The 27,260-nt window shown below is 42.9% G+C and overlaps 2 protein-coding genes across 2 annotated transcripts in view; one reads left to right on the forward strand and one right to left on the reverse strand.

The window, feature by feature from the left end:
• Positions 1-8,361, reverse strand: part of LOC105686939 — a 115,024-nt gene extending 106,663 nt beyond the window's left edge. Inside the window, exons 1-2 of the mRNA XM_048659035.1 lie at positions 8,357-8,361; positions 7,991-8,044 (exon numbers count right to left, since the gene is read on the reverse strand). Of these exons, the coding sequence (XP_048514992.1) occupies positions 7,991-8,044; positions 8,357-8,361 (59 nt within the window). The remainder of the gene's footprint in view (positions 1-7,990; positions 8,045-8,356) is intronic.
• Positions 1-27,260, forward strand: part of LOC105686941 (tyrosine-protein phosphatase Lar) — a 332,804-nt gene that overhangs the window by 6,179 nt on the left and 299,365 nt on the right. The gene's annotated exons all lie outside the window — the stretch shown is intronic.

Consider the following 27,260-nt stretch of genomic DNA (forward strand, 5'->3'; position numbering starts at 1 on the left):
GGTCGCGGTTATTTTAATACGTACGTTAGGTACGCGTAGGCGTATACGTGCGCGTATAATCATTTATTTACACACTCGTTTTACGCCGATGAAAAAAAGGGTAGTCGTCGGGGGTTGAAAATTTACGCGGGTTACAGAGAGTCGCGAGGCGTTCGCAGGCGTATTATAACATCGACGGTATGCGAATATAAGCGAAGCGAGGGAACGGGTCGGCGATGGGAGTTTGTACGGAGGAGTCGGTTATGCCTCGGTATTCGCATGGGGGATGATTCGACGGCGGGGGGGGGGGGGAGGGCGTAGGGCGCAGGGGTGGTGTCGGCGGTGTCGGCGGTGGTTGAGCGACCTCCGGGTAATGACGTCCGCGCCTATCCCGCGCCTCGCACCCTACTAACGTGGTAATCGAAACTCAGGCTACTGAACCGCGCGCCCCGCCGGTGTTCCAGGGGGGGTGGGGGAGGAGAAGGAGGAGGAGGGTGTAGGACTGCGGCTGATTCTCTCTACGGCTGTGTAGTTGTAAGGGTGGCGATGTGGCCACGGTTGCTGCCGTTGCTCCCGCTGTTGCTGTAGCTGGTTATTTAGCCGAGGGGTTTGTATTTTACAACTGCGACAGTGTTGCCGCGTACCCACCCAACCTCCTATACCGACACCCCCTCGACCCAACCCTCTCGCCCTCGCACCCTCTCACCTTCCCTTTCGCCCACCGCGTTACGTGTACACCGCATACCGTTATGCTTTCGACACAACGGGGGGTGGTGGTGGGGTGGTATCGCGCCACCGAGCGAGCTTCATTCTCAGACATAAAGGCTCACCGCCGACCAGAAACCATCACGTCTCGTCGCCGTACGCACATACGAGTATCCCCGCACCGATACACGCGAAGGGCTTGAAATTTATCCCGATTATTAGTTTTCGGTGTTTGTTTTTTACATTTTTGTTTCATTTTATTTTATTTTTTTTTTTCATCCCTTTCAACCGCCCTCCGGACAACGAGAAGTAGAATCTGAGGGAGAGAAAAAAAAAAAAAAAAAAAAAAGAGAGAGACGCTCAATCGACGGAAGTGGAAGTTGGTGGAAATTTTCCGTTATTTCGGTACGGAGTGCAGAAGAAGCGCATTGAGCCGAAGGGAGAAACTTCGGGACTTTCGGAGGTTAAAGGATTGACCACGTCCACGTTTTTCCCGATACGAGATACCTTTTTTCTGATTTTTTTTCTGTTTTTTTTCTTTATTCCATCTGGTATCTTTTTTCATTTGACTTTTTTTTCTTCTCCACCGAGTTGCGGCCTCTCGTCTCCTTTTTGACAAATAAGGAAGATATCTCGAAAGGAGACGGGAGACGCGGAGGAAGAAGAAAATTGACGAAGCCTCCGAGCTCTCCTTCTCGACTGGCTGAAATTCGACGTTTTTTCCCCCGCCCCCCCCTTCCAAACCCAACCTAGTTTCTATCCCCGTCTAGGCGTCTCTATATCTCTTTGCCCCCGAGCACAGTTCAACCTTAGTTACCTAAGGGATGACATTGCCCGTATCGAAAATTGCCCAAACTCGTCGTACGGCTGAGGCGGCTATCGCAATATTTTTCAGCCGTGTACTTTCTACTCGCGTGAAAGAGAAAAAAAGTTGGAAGAAAAAAAAAATAATAAATAAATAAAAACCCCCGTCGATACGAACGTCTGTGGATTCTTCGTGGAAAGCTTCAGACGTGAGACTGTAAAAATAACATCCGGTACGTTTTTCACGTCGAGAATAACACGAGCAATTTTTCCCATCGAGGGGGGCAAAAAAAATTACGAGTACAGTTTCTGATAATCTCGTATTTCTCGAGTCAGTCGAATTAGGAGAGGCACAGTTACAAATTCGGAAGATTTCAAGTGGCGAGAACAGTACTTGACGTAATATATATCTTGGTGAACTAACGTAATTTACGGAGAGGGTTGAAAATTTTCCATCCCCCCCCCCGTGCGACGGGCGGCAACGCGGTGTGTACACGGAGTAAGGGTAGGTACACGTTGCGATGAAGGTAAACTCGGCAACGTCGTATCCGACGTTGTGACGCGCGGTTGAGAGAATTTGATAGGGGACACTGGGACAGTGATCCCTCCCACAGTCTTTCGAACCCCCGAAAACTTCATCCCCTCGCGCGATATCCTCCCTCAGTTTCCCCCCCCCCCCACTTCCTCCCTCCCCCCTGCCCCCCTCGAAGATCAGAGAGGCGCGGCGTCTTATTAGAACCCAAGTCAAGCACTAAAATGCAGGGTGGACGCGTTACTCTCCGGGTTCTACAGTCTTCGAAAGATATTCTCATACGTTTCCTCCGATCTTATCGAAGAAATAAAGAAAACGAATATAATATATTGTATGTAAAAAAAAAAAAAAGGCACGGATGAGTATTCGAAAAGCACAATGCAAGCGATATTTTATTCCATCGAGGCATTACACACACACACACACACACATATATATATATACATATATAACTTCTATTTGGGGGGAGATGGAAAAATTCCCCATGGAGTTCAATGCCTACCACGTATTCAAAATTACATCGTTTCATCCCGCTACGAGATCTAAGAGGGCCGAGTAAGGAGGACCGGCGTACGCGGAGGAGGGTTAGAAAAAAATAAGTTTAAAAAAAACCTTGGTAAAAGGGAACGACGAACGGGGAGCGGGGGGGGGGGGGGGAGGGGAGGGGGAGTAAGAAATAAGAATAAGAAAATGCGGGAGAATGAGAAAAAGAAGAAGAAAAAAAAAAAAAATGAAAGAAAGCAAGAATTTTATACTTGATTTTCTACTCGACGTCCGCCCCGGTTTCTGGATGTTGGGTAAAAAGGGGATGGAGAGAAGCTCGAAACGTGGGAGTGGGGGAGGGGGGGGGGGAGGGCGGAGGGGTGAATGTAATTTCTTGGGAGGCGCATTCAAGCGAGAACGCTTATTCGCCCCGGAGGCCGTCGTACTCTGAGGCGTTCGTCGGAGCTGAAGAGGAAAAGAAGGAACGAACGACGGGCGAACGAAGCTTTCAAACTGCCGTCTCTGTACTCTATGAAGCTACCGTGCAATTGAAGATGCGAAATTCGATAGAACAGTCCGTTTCTTTTTACCCATTGTATTTAACAGGAATCAACGTCTTCTTATCCGCGAAACGAATCGGATTTTATTTAACGTGGTTTTCGCGGGGATCTCCGTGCGGATCCGCTTCCCGTGTAATTATACAACACCGTACCCAGCCGCGTTGTGTGTCTACATCGCGAATCAAGATGCGACGATAACAGGTATGACGTATCGGAACACGCCTGTTTATGATCCGGTATTATCTAATTATAGAATATCGATAATTAATTAGTGTTTAGCGCTCGGTCTCGAACAACTTGATCGCATCTGGAATCGATCACATAACTATGATAAATAATCAAATTACATCTGGCTACGATATCGTATACCTCGACGTAACGAGCACCGCGAGTGATTCCACGGTGATTTTTTTCCTTCGTCGTGTCAAATACCTCGAAAATAACAAAATATGCTTAACTAAAACTACGTACCGGATGATCGGGGAAATTAAACTTTCCAGATCAACGAATGTGACGATCGCTCATTCGTCAGATGAATGAAAAAGGATAGAAAAATTTTTGACAAAACCATGACTGCGGGTAAACGTTTCTTCGAGAAATAGACGAGGCTCTGTGCGTATGTATCGAATATACATGAAAAAAGAAAATGTAGGCACAGAATTCTCACACCCCTAAGTTATTGTTCGCAATTTCATTCTACGTCTGGTTTATTTCTTTGTTCTTCTCTTGCATGCTAGCTGCGTACATGGGTACAGGTAGTCAAAGAGTAAAGTGAAAAAAGGAAAAGCTCGGCGGCAGGAGGGGGGGAGGGGGGGGGGAGGGAGGGAACGAGAGAAATGTTACTGCGTTCCCCGGAGTCGCATCGACGCGTTTCAATGTGTACCATCTATACCTTTCGGCACGGTTCTCGAACAGGCTATTGATTTTTCATTCTTTCCTTCTCTTAACAACAACGGTTGCAAATATACATACCTCTATAGTGTTATAGTATAGGGGGTTGAAAGGAAGAGAAGAGGTGGAATCGTACGAACCTAGGGCATGTGCGCTATGCATGCATACATATGGATAAATACGTATATATATGTATGTATATATACATATATGTATATATATATACAGGTCGTGTACACATACATGAGAATCAGTAGTTGAGGATGGGAAATGAAAAATGGAAAGAGTACACACTCCAAGGTACCTGGCATAGATGTATGTGTACGTACATAGTTGAGCTGCTACTGCTGCTGCTGCTGCTGCTGTTAATGCGAACCTCGTAGCTATTTCGAGTGCTACTCAAACCGTTCGTACGTTCGTTCGTTCGTTCGTTCGTTCGTTCGTTTCCCGATACACGCGTACCTCCTATTGTGAAGAAGAAAAAATGAGAGAAAAATAAAAAAAAAAAAAAAAAAAAAAGGAGAAATTGGAGTGAAAACGAAAAAAAAAAAAACAAAAAACCACATACTATTTCACCGGTAGCGATGCGACAGCGTTTGTATACATCCTTCCGAAAGATATTCGTTCCGCTGGGAAAAAGGAAAAACTGTAGGCGTCAAACGAATGGGGAACGGAAATAAAGAATATATATGATATATTTTCATGTAAAAATAACAATACGATAGCGAAAACTACGACGGGACGGGGGCGAGAAAACTAGATGTAGGACAATGAGTGGAAATCGGATATGAAAAAAAATGAAAAAAAAAAAAAAAAGTAAGAGACAAACAGCGATAGATAAGCAGCCTTCGTTAGGCGTACGTAAATGCTTTTGTTCGTCCGCCGATCGACGCTCGCTGTGTTTTACATCTTTTATCGAGCGATGTGAAAAACAAACCGTTCTGAAAGAAAAAAAAAAAAAAAGTTACGGTAATGATGCGAAACGAGGAGAAAGAAAAAAAAAAGAAATCGATCGGAATTTGCGTTTCAAAGGGCACGAGACAATTTCAAACACGTAATATCATAATTGCCTCGGGATTTTCCGTTGCTCTCCTCATTCCACTTTACTCAAATGAAACTACCCCCTTCGCCTTTATGTATTTCACGAGTAACTTTTGTATCTGCCCTCGTTGCACAATACATTTTATGCGCGGGAAAGAAAAGGGGGGGGGGGAGGGGGGGGGGGGGAAAAAATTATAGCAACAGAAAGGGAAATAAGTTCGCAGAGTTCAATGCGGATGCACGTCGGGTATGTGAAAAATAAACGAAAACAAGAAGAAGAAGAAAAAAAATAAAAAGAAGAAATCGAAACGATCGAGTTCGTCTTGAGTTTGTTAAGGGACGAGGGAGAATTATTGGAGAATCGGGAGCGTTGTCTCGGTGCGATGAATCAATCCGGATTAAATAAAACTAGATCGCATTGAAAAGCTCCGTTGTTCGCGAACAGTTTTTCTCGAATTAACGACAAAGTATCGTCGCATCGACGATACATCCGATTCAAACCGCTGTACGAATCGAGGGTACGTGCGGTAAGTGGCGGGGGGGAGCCGTTGTAACTCGGTAATAGTCGACGGAAAATAATATCGTCGCGCAACGTTTTATTTATACGGGGCATGTACGTAACGTAACGTAACGTAACGTACATAGGCATACATTATATCGCGTACATAGGACGTCACTGCGCAATCACCACCGCGCGATCTTTAAGATTGCAGGGGTGAAAAAGGAGTGCAAAGAACAAGGGGGAAAAAAAAGGAAGAAACGGACCGGAGGCGGGGAGGAAGAAAATAAAATGAAAAAAAAAAAAATCGCTAAAAATCGTATATCCAGCGCGCTGGAACTTTCGAGAGATTTACGGGGCTGTTTGGACGGCATGTCCGTGTGCGGAGCTGACGACTTTATTCTATCGCTTTCCTACCCTTTTTCCTTCGTTTTATGTACAACCGCGTACATACGTGTCTTATATACACACGCACAAGCGCGCGCGCGAGCGCACCTACATATACTTGATGTAAAATTACGTACATGCAGGTACATCGGATGCGTTGTTACCTATTAACTTGAACTAGGCGTTTTTTTTTCTTTTCCGTTTTTTCTCCCCTAACGTATCCCTCACCCTCTACGGGGTACTCTCCACCCCTTGCAACATTGTTTACGAGGTAACAACAATTTTTTTATTATTTTTTCAACATCCATACAGTCGCAAAATATCCCGTGGTCGCGGTGAACTAACTGCGAGGATGGATTACTTCGTAGTACATAATATGCACGTGTACTTTTTTTCAAATGTATACATCGCACGTAGCGCGCCATGTGAAATGCCATGTACACCGGCTAACGCTTACCTAGGCAACATACCCGCGTGTGTATTACATTTGATTTACACAAGTATGTGTTACGTGTATACGGAGGACGTTATGTATTTAATGGTGAAAATTTATTACGACCACATTAGTCCGCTAATATCATCCCCATACACTCGCACCCATGGTTACCTGTACACTTGTAAATACGTACGCGTTACGCGATACGTTCACCCTATGTTAATAACAAATATACCTACGCGCGCATTTTATAGGATAAAAGTAATTAACCTGCCGCTGCTGTTCTACTGATTAGTATAATTGATGACAATCGCCTTTGTTTCCGAAATTCAATAAAATAATTATCGTTGAGCTTATCGATCGTTGATATACCTGATGTACCTGATGTACGCGGCTACGGGTTACGCGAACGTCGCTAACATCTATCGTGAAAAAAGATTTTTTCTCTTCCAGAAAAGAAATCCAAAAGAAGGAGGGAGGGGGGGAAAGGAGACGAAGAAAAACGTTTTTCATTCTACATTTTCACGCCACTCAGCTCTCCCCTTATCTACCCTCTCTCTCGATTTACCGGCTAAATATCACCCGTCCAATTTAATTTCCAGGGAAAAGGGGAATGGGGGGGAAGGAATAGAGGGTGGTAAGTATATATATATATATATATATATGAGTTGGGGTGGAAATTCTATCCAATCAGCATTGATTTACGGTTCCCTCTTTCCCGGACAATACTTTACCCGGGTGGGTGCCAGCTAGCGCTAATAAGCGACAATATTGTCGTAAATCTAAAGGTGAGGAGAGTGAAGAGAAGAGAGAGAGAGAGAGAGGGAGGGAGGGAGTGAGCTTGCGACAGAAAAAAAAATGGAAAAAACTGGCCGTTACATGTCGTGTGTGCGGACACGAGTCCTTGGCGGCGTTGCGGAGGTTTGTTCGCGAAAAATATCAATTAAATTTTTCGACGTTTATCTGTTAATCGACTTCGTTCCGACTGCGGCTGACGACAATTTATCGCGACGACGGAACTGGTGAAAAAATAACGTGGGAGGAAGAGAAGAAATAATGATTTTTCATTCCCTCGGTCGAACCGTCGTTTCGCATTATATCCGTCGACCGGAAAAAAACATCAAAAGAATATCATCGTACAGAAAAATTCGTCGCACATCGGAAGAGAAGTGCACAAACTACGAGCCACTAGATTTTTCAGTTTCTCCGGTGGAAAATCGACAGTTTTTTTTTTTTTTTTCACGGTATTCGAACGCGCTCTCATTTCGTACGAATGAGTCACAAGAGAGAAATGAAAAACCGAAAGAAAAAAAAAAAAAACAAAAAATGAAAATAACAGTTGGATAGACTGAATAAATTAATTAACGAATTAATAGGGGGGGGAGGGGGTGAAAATTTTCCACTCGGATGTGGGATGTCAGGGTACGGCGCTACATCTAAGTATGCGCTAATGGTTGAGAGAGAAAGATAGAGAGGGGGAGGGAGAGAGACGGGTGACCTTTTTAACAATTCATACCACAATGGGACATCCTTTTCAACAGCCTTTGTCAACTAGGTTACTCCACTCCGTGAGTCGTCGTCGCATTTACCAGGGAGACTATTACTAGGCGACTACCACTAACATTTGTGTTTCGTATATATATGTATGTATATATATATATATGTATACGTACACTAATCCCACGTCTGTATCATCTTTCTCTCCGCGGTCCTCCGCCCGTAACCGCCTACGGAGTCTTTTCACCGTGTCACATCTCGTATGAAAATTTTTCTAATTAACCGAGTTCAACTCTACGCGCGCAACTGCGCCGCCGCTTTTGCACGCCACGGTTACTCGGTTGGAGAAAAAAAAAAAAAACGAAGAAAAAAAAAATAAAAAAACACATCATCCATCCGCACGTTTTGAACGCCCGAGTGAAACGGGGGAGACCGAGAGAAAAAGATAAGTGGGAAAAGGAAACTCAAAGTTCGCTGCATGCCTATAGCTGCAGTTGTTTCAGGAAGTCCCGATTCCGGTCGCGGGAATCGCGCACAATTACGTCATCGTATTATTCCTTTCCTTTTTAAATCCGACCGTCCGTCTTATCTATGGGAAAACGGTTGTGACTAAGTTTTTCGTTCGATGCGAAAGCTTTCAGAAATATCGCAAGTTGCGACGAATAATTTTACTCGGAATCCCTCGGGTAGCAACGTGATCTTCGTGTCGTCGCGAACCGTTTCTCTCATTTTTCAACCGGATTGTACGTTATACATTTCTCGGTATTCTCCGGGGATATCGATAAATCGCTGGTAACAACTTGTATCGGTTCGATATTTTATTCCATGAATGTACGGTGCTGTGTATACCTACGTTTTCGATCGATCGCGATTTTCATCTTCTGAATTTCGCGTGCCTATAGTTATAATTACACAACTAGAAATCGGATCACGATATCCGTCGTCGTTAGGTTTTTCCTGGAATCGAAGAAGACCCGACTATCGGAGTGACGCAGAGTTGGATATGCGTGTGAAAAATATTTCTGCAAAATGCATATTTTTGACGAACCTAAGAAAAAAAAAAATAGTCGAGATATTCAATCCGTTCGAATTGCCCCTGTTCGTTTCGGGGACAGGTGGTTTAACGTTGCGTACGTTAGAAGACATTGTTACACCTAATCCGAAATTGTACAATAATATTAATTCGCCGATTTACCCTAATTATTAACTGCGAATCGCGCGTTCGGCCAATTCCCACGTTCGCTTAAGTACTCCTATCACGTCTGATAGTCGATTCGGTATTCAGATACACACAAGGCTTCCTTCGTCGCAACGTTTGCCACGTATATACATATATGTACATATTATATATACACACTACGTACCATCAACGTATTTCAACATGCATGTAACGAACGTTTGCCGTCCCCCTTAACCGTCGAACAATATCACGGATCCGTATCAATGTTTCCATTACACCCGCAAACACGCGAAAAACCATCTCCCGATACATCGCCGTGGAGGGAAAATAATGCACGTCCGTTAGAAAAATGGAGAAATGTTTCCGAAATTTTTCAAAAATCTTATAAAATGTTATCAACGAACAACAGAAATGAGTGTTATACGTATACGGTAGAGAGGGGAAAAAAAATAATAATAATAACGGATTATACAAGGATCGGAAATCCTTTTTTTTTTTCTTTCATTCGTAATATTTCGCGTCCGAAATCGCAGCGGTCTGATTATTATGACAACGATGATGATAACAATAATGATAATAACGATGGTAATATTCGGTTACCTCAATTTCCCCGGTATTTCATAAGGGCAACATATTTAGGAAATTTGAAGTACCCCGAGGTATAGCAATAAGGTGAAGGTAGTTATCTATATATATCTATGTTACGGGGTAACCTTCCGTGCCGCTGTTTCGTAGCTTTGCTCGATCCTTCGAGTTGGTTCTGCGAAGGGAGTCGGGAAGAATATACGTATATATGTATATATATACATACATATATACATATAAACGGGGGATCGAGTTTGAGGTGGTGTAAGGGTAACAATTTACCACCTTAGTAGGAACAATTTGGATTATGCGCGAGGCGGTAACATCCCTACGAAGCGTAGTAACCTCGTCTTATATGTATACGTACAATATGTAACAATAAAACCGTACAAACTGATACATAGTTTCTACACACGTGTGTGCAAATATGTATACACACAAAGTACACACGCTCACGTACACACGTTGCGGAGCTTTAAATAATTAACACTAATTTATTGCGGCTCCGTAGCAGCGTACGCTCACCCGACGATAAAGCACTACAGATTATGTACGGAACTCTGATTCATGAAAATTCATTTTTACCCGCAGCCATAGGATACGCGTATACGGGACCAGGCGAAAAAAGAACGAACGAGAGAGAGAAGAAAATGTCGATGGAATAAAAAAAATGAATAAAATTCATCGCCATTTTTTTTTTTTTTTCGGGTCTTGCCCCAACGGCGTTCGCGTACCGCGCGCCGTTACAGAGTTTACGAAGACGGTTTAACCGGGTTTCAGCCCCCACCGAAAATAGAGCAAAAAAAAAAAAAACGAAAAAAAATAAAAGCAAATTTGAAAAGAAAGAAAGAAACAAACAAAAAAAAAAAAAAAGGGTATCGAAACAAAGCTTCGCCACCGCGGAAAACTCTGACGCTAAAGTTTCAACTCGTTGTAGAATTTGTTCCAATAAAAGCGGTGGCGCGTTACGTGTGTACAGGTGTGGGGTGGGGTGGGTGTGGGCACACGGTGTGACGTGCAGCACGTTTCGAAAGTAAATATATATATATATATATAAATAAATATATATACGTGTACGTGTACACGTGTGCACGTGTGCACGCGGTTTCTACCTGGGCGAAAATAGTGATTGTATATATATATGTATATACACGCGTTGAGTGTATACGTGCCGCCGGTAGGTATGTATATAGCCGCACATATTTATATCGTCGGAAGTTAGGTTGTACGGCGGCATAGAAATTCTGTAGGGCGAATAACGCGCGGCATAGAAGAAATATCACAAGTGGAGTTAGTTATACACCCGCTGGATGTGAGTGGGGGTAACAGTGGCAAACGTTAGTAGCGAAAGCAGATAGTGGTTTTCCGGTTTTACATGTACGGAGGTATTACACCTACACCCAGCCGAGTCGTTACATTATACATGTAACGTACAAGGGCGGTTCTTACTCTATTGTATGCTCGCTTTGCAATCTAGTGCGGATTAATTCGTTCTGTGGGAATAGTTGTCAGCTAGAAAATACCCCCTACGCCACCTCCAACCCCTCTACCTCCTCCGTCACCCTTACAACGTTTCCGCATGTACGTAGCCCCCCGTCCTCCAGACGCATAGGTAGGATTAGCCCTGGGACACCGTACCGAGGGAGAAATTTAAGTCCGATTTAACTAGATATACCCTAAATTTACAATTAATTTAGGGAGATACAAGAGCCACGGAAATTCAGAGATGATATTCAGGCGCCGAAGGGTAATCTTGTAGAATTACGGATGAAATCGATCCAAAAAACAACAAAAAAAAAAAACCCACAAAATTTTCTACAATTCGAGCTGTGTGTGAAAATTTTTTTTCGACAGCCAAGAATGTTCTTCGCCGTTTTGTCGTTGCGCATATTTTTTCTTGGTTTTTTTTACTTGTTTTTTTTTTATTTCTATTTGGTTAACAGTTGTCGCTGCTGAGGTAACGAACGGTCCGGGAATAGAAATGGGGTTGAAATGTGGAAATGCGCCGGGGTATCCCGCAGCACTAGGGAAAATTGTACTCTAATATTAATCGTAGCTACTATGCATCGCATTCCGTAGGGTATATGGTATACGTTGTACACGCGCGACTAGAAACCTGCAAATCTCTCATGACTTTCCTTTTGCGTTTCGCACCAAAACCCGAGCCGCGAATTTGCCCGTATAACGCGTCTCGCGTACCCACTACCCACCGTACGTGCAGACTATACGGCACACACACGCATGACGTATATACATATATACATATATGTATACATATGCACGTACGCGTATTTGTACATATGTATAGCAAAGGAGAGCTACTAATGAGACCAAAAACATCAGAGCCAAGTTACGACCCTACTAAAAACGTTACGGGTGTGATTTAGGGGATGGTAATGGAGCGAGGGACCGAATCCCGACTCTTCCTCTCTCTCACTTCCTCTCTTTCTCTCTCTCTCTCTCTCTCTTACTCTACGTCTTCCACCGCGCGCCGTTACAAATAGAAACTCGGACGTCCGTCGAGACACGATTTACTCGCGATGCGAAATAGTCGGATTGAAAGAAAAAAAAAAGAAAAAAGGAACGACGGGTAAGAGGAACGAAACGTAAGCAGGAAACGGGACCAATTTCTAGGATAGCTTCGTCGAGTTCGGATAATGCATAAATGAAAGTTCATTAGGTTGTACCGTAGACGGTTGAAGATACCAACCCCCTCCCTCTCCCCCCCCCTTTTCGGTATAATGGGCTATTACATCGGCGAGTGGAATAGAATTTTGCCCGCCCCGTTTTCATCCGTCGCTCGTCAGGTTGCCCCCCCCCCCCCCCCCCCGACGTAGCGAACATCGAAAACGGGGTCTAGTCTGCTTCTAATTACCATCTCTCTGGGAAACACTGTACCAATCGCCCGTGCAGATGTAGCTGCAAATACGTTTCCGTTCGGCCGGTACAAATTGCTCGGTATTAAGAGGGCTACCGGGGGATTTTCGATGCGCTCATGGGGATGACGTTAGGACGCGACGTTGGTTCTTCGCTAGGGCAAACACCACGCGACGCGGGGGGGTTGTTCTCTCAGGGCCAACGCGCAACGCGGTACGGGGATCAGGTTAAAAATGACAAATGAATTTCGGTCAGGTATTAAGGCACGCAATCGTTGCGTCATGCCTTTCAATCTTTCACTCCATCTCCTCGTCACCGTGCACACGCACACGCGCGCGCGCACACCTGTACCCACCCTGTGAAAAAAAAAAAAAAAAAAACACCAGTTACACACCGGACGAGCCAAGGTGACCGTTTAACGCTGCCCGAGCAATTGTGTAAGCACACACCACCACCGCACAACCCGCACCGACTATTCGTAATAAAGTAACGAGCAATGTGCGTTATCGCGTTCCCGTTACCTCGAGGGAATCTTTTTTTCTCTTCTCTTTTTTTGTTGTTTTTTTTTTCCCACACAGAATCCAAAGAATAATCTTCAAATTTTATTTATTTTTCGAAAAATTGCAGGACCGCCGCTCCCCGTGTTATTTTTCGTCTAATTTCTTCTCCGGATTCGGATACGTTTTCGCGCGGTTAAACCGCGTCTATAACCGCTTGTAGCCTGGTCGAGTCGCGGTGGTGGAGCCCGCGAAACTTTTCGAGAAAAGAATAACCGAGGGAATAATCTATGTGGCCACATCAAAGAGCCGTCACGGGTTTTCCCGCTCTATATACCACCCTTATACGCGAGTAACGGGTACGCGCTCGTATACCGTACAAACGTAGGTACACGGTTGAACGTGTTACACGGGGAGGCCAGAGGCGAGCGTACGAAGTACGCCGAGTTGGCGCGGACCCCGCGTCGCCGCTCACTCCCTACCGCCCAAAGACCTGCGGCACTTTTAATTCCAAAGTTTTTGCGTCTCCGTGTCGCGGATGGGAAAATAAAGAGAAAAAAGAAAAAAAAACAAAAACCGGAGCCAAAAAACCTCGAGATCTTTTTGCTCTTTTTCGACGAGGGTGGATGTTACTATCGAGGGACGGTGACGCCTAATTTTCCGAGGACGTTCGTCGATCGTAGCCGCGAATTCGCGAGTTTTCCGTAACCGCCCGCATTGTTTGGCACGAGAAAATAGCCGAGTATAATCCAGCCGTACGCGACACGATAAGCAAAACGGTTTCCCTATACTTCGTGCATACTTCAACGGTCAGCTGCTCCCCGCAACGAAGATTCCCAAGCTCCGCGTCGACGTACACCACTCGAATTCCCAGGTCTACTGCTACCACGTTCCGAGGTCACCGTACAAAATGAACCACGCGAGGTTATTCCAAAAACAAGTCGTGAAAGATGGGAATAAAATATATATATATATATTTATAAAAAAAAACCCGGATATTATTTTGCTTCGAGACCTCTCGAAATTTTTTCGGCCGGGTTGGGAGGTGGTTGAAAAAAAAAACAAAAAAAACCGAACCAATTCGAACTCGGTGAAAATCTTCGAATTCGAATAACGAACGATCTACTTTCGTCGTGCTTTCTCAGTATTACGAGTATTTTTTGCGCTAAAATAGTTGCTCATATTTTCTTGATGCACGATGCACACGAACACACGCGAATATCTCTGTACCGTAGTTGACATCAAAGAGTCTGTACGCGCGCAGGCGACAGGTTGGTTGAACGGGTATATAGATATATATATAGACGTTGCAGTTTTACCGTTTTACTATAAGGTGCACGAAAATAGGAGACTGCGGGCCCCTTCGCAACGCGTCGAAGTATAACGTAGATATATGCCGTAGTCACCTCGAGGTTATAGCTCAAGGGAGGGTTTCTAGAGCGACGCCGTAAGGGGGTGAACGAGGGGGGACGAGAGTTTGAGTAAAAAAGGATCCAGCCGCTGAAAAAAGGAGGAAGAAACGGTTCGATCAGCGTCTCGTCTGTGCATGCCTCATATTTTTTCTCTCTTCTTTTTTATTCGTCCTTCCACCTCCTTCCACCTCCCCTCCCCCACCCCGTCCTCCCCTTCAACCCTCGCTACTCGCAGTCGGTTTTCTCCTCGACGATTCTCCCCGCCCCCCCCCCCCCCCCCCCCGTTATATACCTACCATAACCGTACAAAGTTTCACCCTCTTTTCCCCCGCCTTGCATCGCTGCACACTCTATGTACACCGTGCACGGTTATATACTTATCGTACGTATACCGGACTATTTACCCATGTATACGTTGATGATCGATACACGCTCAGCTCCTTCCGGTCGTACGTACGAGGAGTCGAGAGCAGGACACGCGCTTCGAACTCGCTTAACCACGTGGCAATAATCACGTCGATACGGAAACTAATGGCGTAGCTGTCAACCTTCCGTATAAAACGATCCCCGTACGGAATGTCCTAGTTATTTGAGATTACGTATTTTGAAAACGAAGAAATTGCTTTCGAGGAGCTTCCCGATACATCCCGATGCTGTGGGGGTAGAAAAAAAAAAAAAAAAACAAACGAATGAAAACAGGTTGATCTCGACAAGCAAAACTGGGAGAAAGAGATGTTGCGCGGGTGGAAAAAAATCCGAGGGTTAAAAACGGCGGGTGAAATGAGGGTAGTGAAGGAGCCATCGGTTGTTCGCGTTATCCGTAGTTACGCCTCGCGTCGCGTACCAATAACTGTGCGGTAGCTAACGCGGAGAAAACGACGCGACCACACACAGTTTCTCCGATAAATTGACGATGGAGGTAGGATATTGTAATCACTTTTATGCTTCAACTACAAAAGTCTTCCGATTGGAATTTTCCTGTTCGCGAGTATCGAGGTCGGGAAACGAACCCGGAGAGTTGCCGCGTTACAATACCATCTATACCTCTACGTATATACACTAAGCACAACAATTAGCGGGCCACCCTGTTTTTGCTCCGAAAAACGTCCGATTTCGGAAACTCATAACCGCTCGAAAAATTGAGGTAGAGAGTTGTAAAAAATAGTATTTTGAAGCGTGAAGCTTCACCTTTCAGATGCTACAAGTCGATTTGAATTGCGTTTTTGCGTTCACTAGTTGTACTCTCCCGATTCAATTCATGTCGAAAACGTCAAGTGAACTTTTGACTTTGAGAAGGTGCACCGAGTGTCTCAGTCGGTAGATTTCAATTTTTTTGATGTCATTTCGAAGGTTGAAGTGTTCCCTTGAAAACACGTCCCTTAAATTTTTCGTACGATTTTTTTTGCATGAGTTATGCGACTCTGAAGCAGTTATTGTCCATAAATCTTTGATCGAATACCCTGACCGACCCAGTTATCGTATCGAAGTTTTTCAAAAACGAATTTGCAGCTCAAACCTTTGACTATACGAAACTTTATCACAGTATTTCCTTATCTGAATTTTCGAAGCTCTGTCACCTTCCGTATGCACCCCTGCGCATCTCCGTGTGAAAGCTTGAAGTTTGACCCCTTGTAGGTCGCGTGAAAATAGCGGGATGGGTGGCCCGTGATACCAAGTTCAAGCTTGAACTGTCCCCTATAAAATGCGCACTTTCGTTTTTTTTTATCTTTTTTTTCCATCGCGTTATTCAACTCAGAACGCAAACAGAAGATTTAACCATTACCTCCGGCATCAGCATTACCCAAGGTGTACCGTGTAGAGGTTGCTCGGTAGGATTTACACCTCGTACCTTACCTCGTGTGTGAGTATGCATGCATTTTGTGCGTACCAGAGATCAGGACCCCATAGTTCGTCAATTCTACGGTATTTTTTGGCTCCAAACCTTCTCTGGTACGTGTAAGTGCGATTTGCTCGTGGTCGTGTCTGTGTTTGTTTTTGTGTGTGTTTATGTCAGTGTATGACTAAAATCGCGTGTTACCGCCTCAGAGCAGAATTTTTCGTGTTCATGTTTAGAACATGTAGGTGGGGTCATACAGATCGTCAGCACAAAAATCGCATTGTTGTAAAATCTCGCGACGTTAGGTTGAGCGCTGCACGAAATTTGGGGGGATATACCGCAATATCAAATTCGAAATTGCATCAACATGCACGAGAGATGCCGCGAAATAAAGAGACAAAGAGGCGGTAACATGCAATTGCAAATCGCACTTACACGTACCAGAGAAGGTTTGGAGCCAAAAAATACCGTAGAATTGACGAACTATGGGGTCCTGATCTCTGGTACGCACAAAATGCATGCATACTCACACACGAGGTAAGGTACGAGGTGTAAATCCTACCGAGCAACCTCTACACGGTACACCTTGGGTAATGCTGATGCCGGAGGTAATGGTTAAATCTTCTGTTTGCGTTCTGAGTTGAATAACGCGATGGAAAAAAAAGATAAAAAAAAACGAAAGTGCGCATTTTATAGGGGACAGTTCAAGCTTGAACTTGGTATCACGGGCCACCCATCCCGCTATTTTCACGCGACCTACAAGGGGTCAAACTTCAAGCTTTCACACGGAGATGCGCAGGGGTGCATACGGAAGGTGACAGAGCTTCGAAAATTCAGATAAGGAAATACTGTGATAAAGTTTCGTATAGTCAAAGGTTTGAGCTGCAAATTCGTTTTTGAAAAACTTCGATACGATAACTGGGTCGGTCAGGGTATTCGATCAAAGATTTATGGACAATAACTGCTTCAGAGTCGCATAACTCATGCAAAAAAAATCGTACGAAAAATTTAAGGGACGTGTTTTCAAGGGAACACTTCAACCTTCGAAATGACATCAAAAAAATTGAAATCTACCGACTGAGACACTCGGTGCACCTTCTCAAAGTCAAAAGTTCACTTGACGTTTTCGACATGAATTGAATCGGGAGAGTACAACTAGTGAACGCAAAAACGCAATTCAAATCGACTTGTAGCATCTGAAAGGTGAAGCTTCACGCTTCAAAATACTATTTTTTACAACTCTCTACCTCAATTTTTCGAGCGGTTATGAGTTTCCGAAATCGGACGTTTTTCGGAGCAAAAACAGGGTGGCCCGCTAATTGTTGTGCTTAGTGTATAAATATATATATATATAGATCCGTGTATATTATCTACCTACGACCTTATTTCAACCATTATAAATACACCCTATACACGTACACTCTACTACTTATTTACAACGCCGATTCCGCAGGGGTGCACTTTAATTTTTTTTTCTCCCCTCCCCCCGCCCTTTTTTTCCATTAATCTTTCTCTTTTGTTTTCACTTCCAATCGAAAGTTTTCTCATTTCTCATTGATGAAAAAAAAAAACTAACAAACAAACAAACAAAAAAAAAAAAACCAAAAAAAAAAAAACAAACAGGAGAATAAAAACGAGCCTTTATAATGGGCAATTTTTATTTCGAGTTTCGTACATTCCGATTCCCAACAATTATTCAACTAACAAACGCAAACACGAACGTACGACTGTTTCTTGATTATTTTTTTTCTATTATTTTCCCCCCGGTTTTTTGCGCTCGAACCCTCTCCGAGTGTATTTTAACAATCGCTTTTCGAGTCTAGATTTTTGCCCACGGGGAATCTATGTTATCACAGGTGTATACCGTACGCGTTACATACCTGTTACAGTTTCGAAATCGCAGGCTCAACCAATTATAATTGCGAGAAAAAAGAAAAAAGAAGAAGAAGAAGAAGAAAAAAAAAAGAGTTTGTGCGTGTTTCGTGTCGTACAGTTTTAAAAAGGAAATGATAAAAAACGGAGAAAAAGAAAAAAATCGAGGGAAATGAAAAAAAAGTTGACGCGTTGTAACTCACGATATTCCAACACATATATATATATATGTATATATATATATGTCATACGAATAAATCATAAATGACGTTTTTAAGATATCACGAGAAAGCCAGTCGTGAGCGATCATGCCTTCATATAAACGTACCACCCCGTCTGCATTTTTTTTTCCTTCTCCTCGTTTTCAGCCCCTCTCTTTCCTCCTTCCGTTAGTGAATTTTTCTCGCCACGAACGAGCCCTGTTTTTAATTGAGGTTGAGATTTTTTTCTCCATTATCTTCCCGTGTCTATTTTTTTTTTTTTTTCGTTTTTCAAATTCATCAAGGTCTGATTCGATCGATCGGATTGATGGAAATAAAGATTTTTCGACTTCGTAACGCGCTCGGGTGAACTTTGGACGGAAAAAAAAAAAATGTAGAATTTCTTCGCTCAGCGATGCGCACGGAAGTATCCGGAGAAACTGGTCGTATAACAAGGTTTCCGATACGGAATTAAGTTAGCTACGTCTAATGTACGCGAGTCGTGTTTGAATATATACTCGAATCTGTTTAGAGAAGTTAGTTAATGCACGTAGACGCACGAGTTCGCTTGTACAATACCGTACGTATATGTATATCGGATGTAGAGCGGTTTCTGCGTTTGATACGATCGGCGAAAGTTCTTTGGTGGAAAAAAAAAAAATGTGAAAACGGGAAAAAAAAAAGAAAAATCAAGGGGAAGAAAAATATCAGCCGGAGGAGACGACGCGGAGTCGACTATTCGTCAGGATCGGGATACGACGGTATTCGATTACACGTTGAATGTATCCAATGCAGATGCTAATTCGGGCGATGCACGAAGTTATTTAAGAATTCCTTCGAATATTTCACTTTTATTCGACGAGAGCAAATAAAAAAAAAAAAAAAAAAGAAAAAACTATACGAACGCGCATTATAGTTATACACGTGTGATAATTCGCTTTGAAATTAGCTTGTTTTGAAAATTCAATTACATCTCAGAGCTCTATTGTTGTAGGGAGCGGCAACAGCGGCGGTAGAATAGGATATTTCGCTTCGCTGCTGATGCAGAAACTGCAATAGTACCCAGCTTAAATTCTTAGCATAGAATCTCCGTGTCTAGTATCAAGATATTTTAAGTACAGGTGTATATATATATATATATACCTATGTACCTATGTACCTCTTCTTCGGACGTCGCGTAACCACCAGGTGTAGGTAATTATAATTAATTTATTCACTTCTCCCGATCCTTATTACCCCCTCTCCACCGCTAACTTTATTACACGTTACAAATGGGTATAATCTCGATTAACTTTAACAAACTGGTAATTATACTGATTACTTTCGAGCGACTCTACCCCGACACTTGAACGAGTAAAACTGTGACATCGACTCAAATTACATTAGTAACGCGCAGGAAAACTTGTTTAGTTATTATTGATTTATTTTTTTTTTATCTTTCAAAACATCTTTCAATCGAACCAATCGATGTCGCAATCGCTGCCTATTTTTCGCTCGTATAGAAACGCAAAGACGTACCTATACGTTGAAACGAAACAGAGAAAAAAATCAGTCCAAAAACGTCGGGCGAAACTTTTGGTGAAAAAAAGAAAAAAAAAAAAAAAAAAAAGGAAGAAAAGCTCGTTAATCGACGAAACGTGAGGCGATCGGTGATCGGTAGTAGAAAATAAAAAAAAAGTAAAATAAAATAAAATAGAGCACCGGTACCGCGGTATAATCCACCTCGGCAGTTTGGGGAAGTTGTTACCGATGAAACTCGCGCCCGTTGATTTCTGTTTTTTATGTACATAAAATTACGCCAACTCGAAAGCTCGAGGGTCAACCTTGGGGCGAGGTGGTTACGCGTCCACTACGTCCGATCCTATTTTCAGGTACACACGTATGTACGTAGGCGAGATTCACGAGTACTTGGATGTAACGTTGGCTCGAATTTTGACGCGAGAGGGGTTTTTTTCCGTAACGGGAATACGTTTCTTCGACGCTACGTGCGCACGTGCATCACCCGGCATACCTTTGCCGTGGTGGCATGCACCCTGGCATGCGTGCGTATGCTTTCGAGTAAAAGCTCGATAGGTAGGTGCTTCGCAAAGCTTTCATAACTCCGCTACCCGACGTGCCCTGAAAGGCCAAGAATTTCAGCTCGTTCGACCAACGATAAATAATCGTCTCGAACGAGCGGCTCTGTTATGTACAATTATATCGCGAACAAACGAATCTTCTATCAACTTTGTTATTCAACAAGCAATTGTCGATCTCATCTGCTCTGACGAAAAATTTTTTGAAAAAAAGCATCGTCGCCAAACTTGCGACGAACAATCGTGTTGTTTATTTTTTTTTTTTTTTTTTTGTCTTCTCTTATCGACCCGCAGACGGAGTTTCGAGCTTCGGGTAGGTTACGATTCGACGGATATTTGGTAGGAAAATGAAAAAAGTTTCGTCGAGTTTACGAATATATATATACATATACATACGTATACAACTACGCAAATGTGTAGCCTTTCAAGTGGTAAGAATGTACATTTTTTTTTTTTCTTATCTACGGAACGGCGCAAGCGGTGATATAGCTGTAGGGTATGTTCTGTATATTAGTAAAAGCTCTGGTGGTTACCAACAACGTTGTAGGAAAGCGCTGGGTAGTATATAAAATCGAATAATTTAATATAAGGCAAAGTATCGGAAAACTGAGAGTAATAATGGAGGGGGGGGGGGGGGGGGGGGGGGGGGGGGGAGGAAGGGTGGAAGGGAGAATTCGGTTTGGTGTAGTGCACAGGCTCTAAAGGGTGAGAGGAAATCGACGAATAAAAGCTCTCCGAGTAGAAGTTGGGGTAAAATATTCCCGATATAATCTCAATTCCGGCCAAGTATAACGGAGGAATAGGGTGGGAAACAATCCCAGTTCGGCAATGAGGATCGAAAACCCCCGCCGAGCTTTACAGTTCTTGTATATATGTATACATCCTATCGCCGGTGCTCCCGCCTTTTGGCCAGTCAATGTTTTAATTAAAGAGACCCTACAGATCGCGCGTCAATACCATAGAAGTAAATGAAAGCGAACGCTCCCCTTACCCTCTCTAGTCGGAAACGAAGGAAAACGAATGAAATTTTTCCATACGATAAAAAAAAAAAAAGAAAACTCTCCTTCAAAAAACTCCCTCTTTCACATTTCGAATCCCATTCTCGCCTTGTTCGACTGGAACTAACAATAAATTTTATTGTGAGTATAATATTTTATTGCCAAACCTAGAAACTCCGTTTAGTCATGTGACACGTCATAACGAAAATCCCGTGAATCACCTCCCCTCTGTCTTTCTGTCTCGCACTCGGGACACTTTTGAAAATAAAAGAGCAAACAGAAAGGGACCATAAAAAAAACCAAAATTTCGAATCGTATGGAACTTCGAGCGGTTCAGTGTAGGGGAGACCGGGGCAAGTTGGAGGCTGGGGCAAGATGACGAATTGATTGTTTTTAGAATATTTTGACAGATAGCGCCGGGTAAGTTATCAAAAAGTGTTAAACACTCTTCTACGCAATAATATTTGCGATATAGCTAGCGTGGCAAGGTCATCCGGCTTTTTTACGGAGGCATTGTGGTTTCAGACGTGTGCGAAGTAATATCTGGAGCTCAAGAAAATAGTTGTACGCAACTACAGATAAGCAAGATCGGACTTGTGAATTAATACTTTATTTCTATACGCATATAGATCCTAGAGATCATAGAATCTCCGAATTTTCACCAATGTACTTTTTGTGGGGTTCTTTTTTTGCAAATAGTGGCAAATGGGGCAAGATGGTGGGGGCAAGTTGACGGATCGTCCTTATCGAGATCTTTGCATGTTGTTTAGTTAATTGATATTTAGGCTACATACGATTGTGCAGCTCGTTGAATAATTCGATAAATAAATAAATGAATAAATTTATTCACCATTCAATGTTGGCATGTTCTAATGTCGAAGGAGGAGTTTGTTTGCGACCAGTGTTAATTGTATATCTAAGCTAAACTACATAAACTATGCGTATTTGTATTTTCATATCTTTTATGGATTTGAATAAACTGAAGTATATTTTGACGAAAAAAGTATTTTTTTAGGCCCATTAAACCAAAATCTAATATTCGTCAACTTGCCCCGTGGTCGGGGCAAGATGACGAATTTGCAGAATTTCGGAAAAATGGAAATTACATAGTTTGTGAATGATCGAATTCAATGTCAATTTTTTTTTTAATAGCTAACATCTCATACTTTTGAAAAATACCAACAGATTTTGAAATTCGCTTACAATCGATTAAAAAACCGCACTTGAAGCTTAACGTCTCCAACTTGCCCCGGTCTCCCCTACATAGAATATCATGTCGTAAAACCGGAGCTCACAGAAATTCAAAAACGTTCGGATGAAATTATCGCTTCAACGATAGATAAATCGGCTTAGCTTCGATTACGAGATAATTCACTGGCCTATCGATCAATTTTTATTTCGAGAACAATTTGCGCCACTCTTTCGTTTCGCCTTAATACCCGAGTTTCCTAAAAGTAAAGAAAAGAGAAAAGAAAAAAAGAAAGTGAGACCGTTTTCGTATCACGTGAGATTTCAAGGATCGCTAACGTTAATCGAACCCTACTCAGGATATGTAAGCACGGTAATTCGCTCCGTCTGCGCGATTTCCGGAGCGAATGAAAATCTCGCGTAGCGAATAAGTCTTTCGATTCGCATTCCACGGACGTTCCCTACTGTATACGGTGTTTAAATGAGTGGGAGCGACCTCCCCTACGAGTACCTATCGGGTTGGCGGCAATTTTCTCAAGGACCGAAGCGGCCGTCCCCCTTGTTTTTATTAGGGGATCACACCGGCCGAATTGGGATGCCCGATGCTTTCACTGGCTACAGGGAACCGAAACCTGCCCCACTTTCGGACCACCCCGAAAGCTCGGTGCTTCCGAGAGGGTCGCGTCACTCCCCCCCTACCTAAACCTTTGCACATGACGACCGCCAGAAAAGGCCGGAGCGAAGAAAAAAAGAAAAAATAAAAATAAATGAAAGAAGAAAACGACGGATTCGACCGGCGCAACTCCTCGACGCAACTTTTCCGCAAGCACAAACCACCGCCATTGAGTGCCTTATACTGCAAGCACTTATACTTACCGAAGTACCTTGTTAACGGATTTTTTTCGGAAGAAACGGATGACGGAAAAGATTTTTCTCTTCTTCACTTTTTCTACAAGCCTATGAGGTAATACCCGAAGTTGGATTTTCTGAACACGGACGTTCCTCGTCATCCTCTTGCAAGAGATTTGCCGAGAGAGTAAGGAATCGTGAAGTTTAATTTGGAAGAATAGAAGGTTGATAAACGTGAAAAAATTAACAAATACGAGGTAGTCACTACCCTTTTCTCGAAGGCTCCGACGTCGGAGCTTTTTAACGATTTTCTACAAGCTGAGGATTTTCAGGTGAATCGAAATTTCGAGAACAATCGGAGAAAGCCTCATCGATCCAACCCGAAAATAGAAAGTGATGAAAACGGAGCTGGTAGATAGCGTGATATGAAATTCTGAACTTGAATGCAGTCGTGCCTAATGTCAGTGGAATCGAAGGTGACAGGTGAAACGGTAAAAGGGACGGTGTTGGTTGGAAATTAAAGCTTGACGTTGGCCGCGAGCCAATTGACGCAATTTTTCATCGGCCACGAAGAGGGGTAAGAAAGAAGAAAGAAAGAGAAGAAAAAGAAAAAAAAAACAGAAAAAAAAAAACCGAATGAAATAGTTACTAAACCGCGTGCACCCAGACTAATTAATTTTCTCGCAATTTTCACCCGTCCTTTGCAAAGTCAGCTTATGTAACGGAAGTTGCATACAAGCGTTACGTGAAAAATCGAAATCAGCGTTAAAATCCTATCCGTATCACGCGGGACAACGTTTACAGACGAGTTTAATTCATCCCTTTCTTGATTTCGAAGAATTTAATTTCCTCCCATAAAATCCGGATTCGATTTTTCTATCTCTCTTCATTTCAACCCCTATTCTCGTTGATACTTAATTGGTTACCCTCGTCAGTCGATGTCAAGATTATACTGCAGGGGTTTAGAAAATTAACTCCACACCATCAAATACTGCACCTGCACCAGGTGAAAGTAAGCGAGAAATTTTTCTCTTACCCTTTTTTATTTCGCCCGAGTTCCGCCTAATCGACGTGGAACTTGATTTTCGCACGACTGTACGACACTCCGAATAAATTTCGGCGTAACTATACATATATACATATACATACATACACAGAGTTGAAACATGTTCGGAGTTGGAAATACGAGGGGCGATAATATTCCGGGCATCGGTGGTAACTCCTCCAGCCGGCGTTCGTTCGCGGGCTACGGTCAAGATCGTGACGTCACACCTCCCTCGGGACCCTCTCGCCGCTGGAAACTTCTGTCCATCCGCAGCGTCGGAGTTAACCCCCCGAAACGTCGCGATATCCCATCGCCAATAATTTTCCCGCTCGCCACCGAATCCTTCAATTTTGAGGCTCCGCCACGCTCGGGTGAGGTTGGGCAACGCGAGCGAGGGCGGCTCGGCAGAGACCGGAGGATTGTTTCGAAGTACGCCTAAGCCTTTCCTCCCTCTTCCCTCTTTCGATTTTCATCGCTTCACCACCGCGATTCTCCGACCGAAAATTTCTCTTGCATACATTTTCCGTTGATGAAAATTAATTAAAATTATATATTATAAATTCTGATCAATATAACACGGTAAACACGTATACCGGATACCTATAGCTATTATGTGCACAAGTTGAAGACGGATTTTCAAACTCGGAGATTTTTCAAGGGACGATAAAACCGCAAAACCAAACCCCGGTACACCCGACGAAGATGCGAGAACGAGAAATTTCTTCTTTTTTTTTTTCTCCTTAAAAGCGACCGTGGTTTCAAGGGTTGATTTCAGTTTTCCGTCGAACTCGCGAGGGTCGTTTTTGACATTCCCTCGAAGTAAATGCACGCGAAAGAAAGATGTGAAAGAAAAGAAGACCGTTTTGTTTTTCCGATATATAATGCAAAAGGGGGTGGTTTAACCGAAGTAAAAGCTCGTTAATCCCCGTAATATATATATAGGAGCTTATACTACAATAATATCGTTAACCGCGAACGTTTGCGGTCGGAGGAGTGAAAGAATGAAGAGAAGAAAAAAAAAAGTCGCAAAAAAACAGCGACGAAGTTGAGTTAGTCAGATTCACGGTTGTGTACATTTAAATCATCGTATATTTCGTACATAAATAATTGAATAGTCCTGGCGAGAAGGTCCTGCGAGTAGCGAGCATTCGCCCGACTTTATATAAGGTAAATAACAATTAACAATCTGCACCCCTTAAGGAAGCTAAAGAGGAGGAGGCTTTATGGAAACAGGCTCCGGAGCACCGAGCTTTGAAGCAAATTATCGTCGCAGTTAAGAGATAAATAAGATAGATAAAGAAATATTACACTATACCTTCGCAACGTCGAGCCATCTTTGCATTTAGCTCCAACGCATTACGTTAGGTAACCCCCTCGGTCCCTGCCGTCCGTTTCCTCCATTTCAAGACCCCTCGACCCATATAATTACCCAAGTAATTGCGAATTACAAAATTTTACCCATACTTACTTTCGGGGTTAGTCTCGAAAAATTTTATCAAACTTCCATATCGCCGTGCTGAGCTTCTCAAAATTTGAATATATATATATATATATATATATATATATATATATATATATATATACGTCGCGGTGGCCCCTTTTCTTTCGTCGATTCGGCGTGAAAATAAACGAAAGGACGAAACGGGAAAAAAAAAAAAAACTAAATAAAAGGAACAAAATGTTCTCAGATGCGTAACTCAAGATGGTCGTATCGGAGTACCAGATTTGAAAAATATCACTTCGAAAATATTTCGTATAATCGCAAAAGTTTTTCCGCGTAAAAAGGTGCGTGTACAATTTACAGTAATTCGACTCTCCGACTCCATAAAAAGAAAGAAACGAGACGACGCGGGAAGGGGGAGGAAAAAAAAAAAAAAAAACACGAAGCAAATAACCGAACGGAAATAAAGAGAGAAGAAAAAGGAACGCAATTTCAAAGTTTTGTTAGCGCCCTACGGCCAACTCCTGTACGCCCAAAAACTCGCACACGTTTCGCGAGATAAAACGTTTCGCACGTTTTTTTTTTTCCCCTCCCCTTATTCTATAATATGTAAAAAGGGAGTAAAAAATAAGAAGCGGTTCACTGAATTTTCTCGACATCGTGACGCCGCTGCGTATAGGTAATACGGGATCGCACGAACCCCACCTCGTTACCTCCGTTTCTTTTTTCTATTTTTTTTTTTTTTTTTCTATACTTCTTTGTGAAACTCTTTATTAACTTTTATTCGAAACCTTTGACGTTGAACATTTTACGACAGAGCGATATTTTCCTTTCATTTCTCTACTGTACGTGCGTTACACGTGTGCGAAAACGAAACCTGCTGTAAGTACGTTGGAAACGAATCGATTCCGTATACAATAACGTGAGGAACTGCATCGCACATTTGTCACGAAATCGTCTTCTAAGATTCCATCTGTCTCCGGCAGAGATTAGAAGAACGGAAGGGGAGGACTCGAGATATCTCTATATATATATACTTACGTCTCCGCGCGACTGCCACTGAAACGTAGCTACTGTATATATACGTTACATGTATTATACGCGAACGATAGAAAATTGCGAGCTCTCCGACCCATTTTTCAACCCTTCAGCCGACAAGTAAAATTCACGATCGTTTTATTTCCACTTAAATACACCGTAACGTACGTACCTACGACGTGTGCAATATAATAAGAACTATTTTCATCCCGCTTGACCCGAACGTAAAAAAAAGTAGGGATCGAAACGAAAAAAAAAAAAAACACCAATCCAAAGTTCGCCAGAATTTCGGAATGAAATTCAGGGGAAATATCACGTGACCCAGAAAAGGTGCGAACCAAAAAAAAGCAGG

The sequence above is a fragment of the Athalia rosae genome, chromosome 7, assembly GCF_917208135.1.
Source record: "Athalia rosae chromosome 7, iyAthRosa1.1, whole genome shotgun sequence".
Lineage (NCBI taxonomy): Eukaryota > Metazoa > Arthropoda > Insecta > Hymenoptera > Athaliidae > Athalia > Athalia rosae.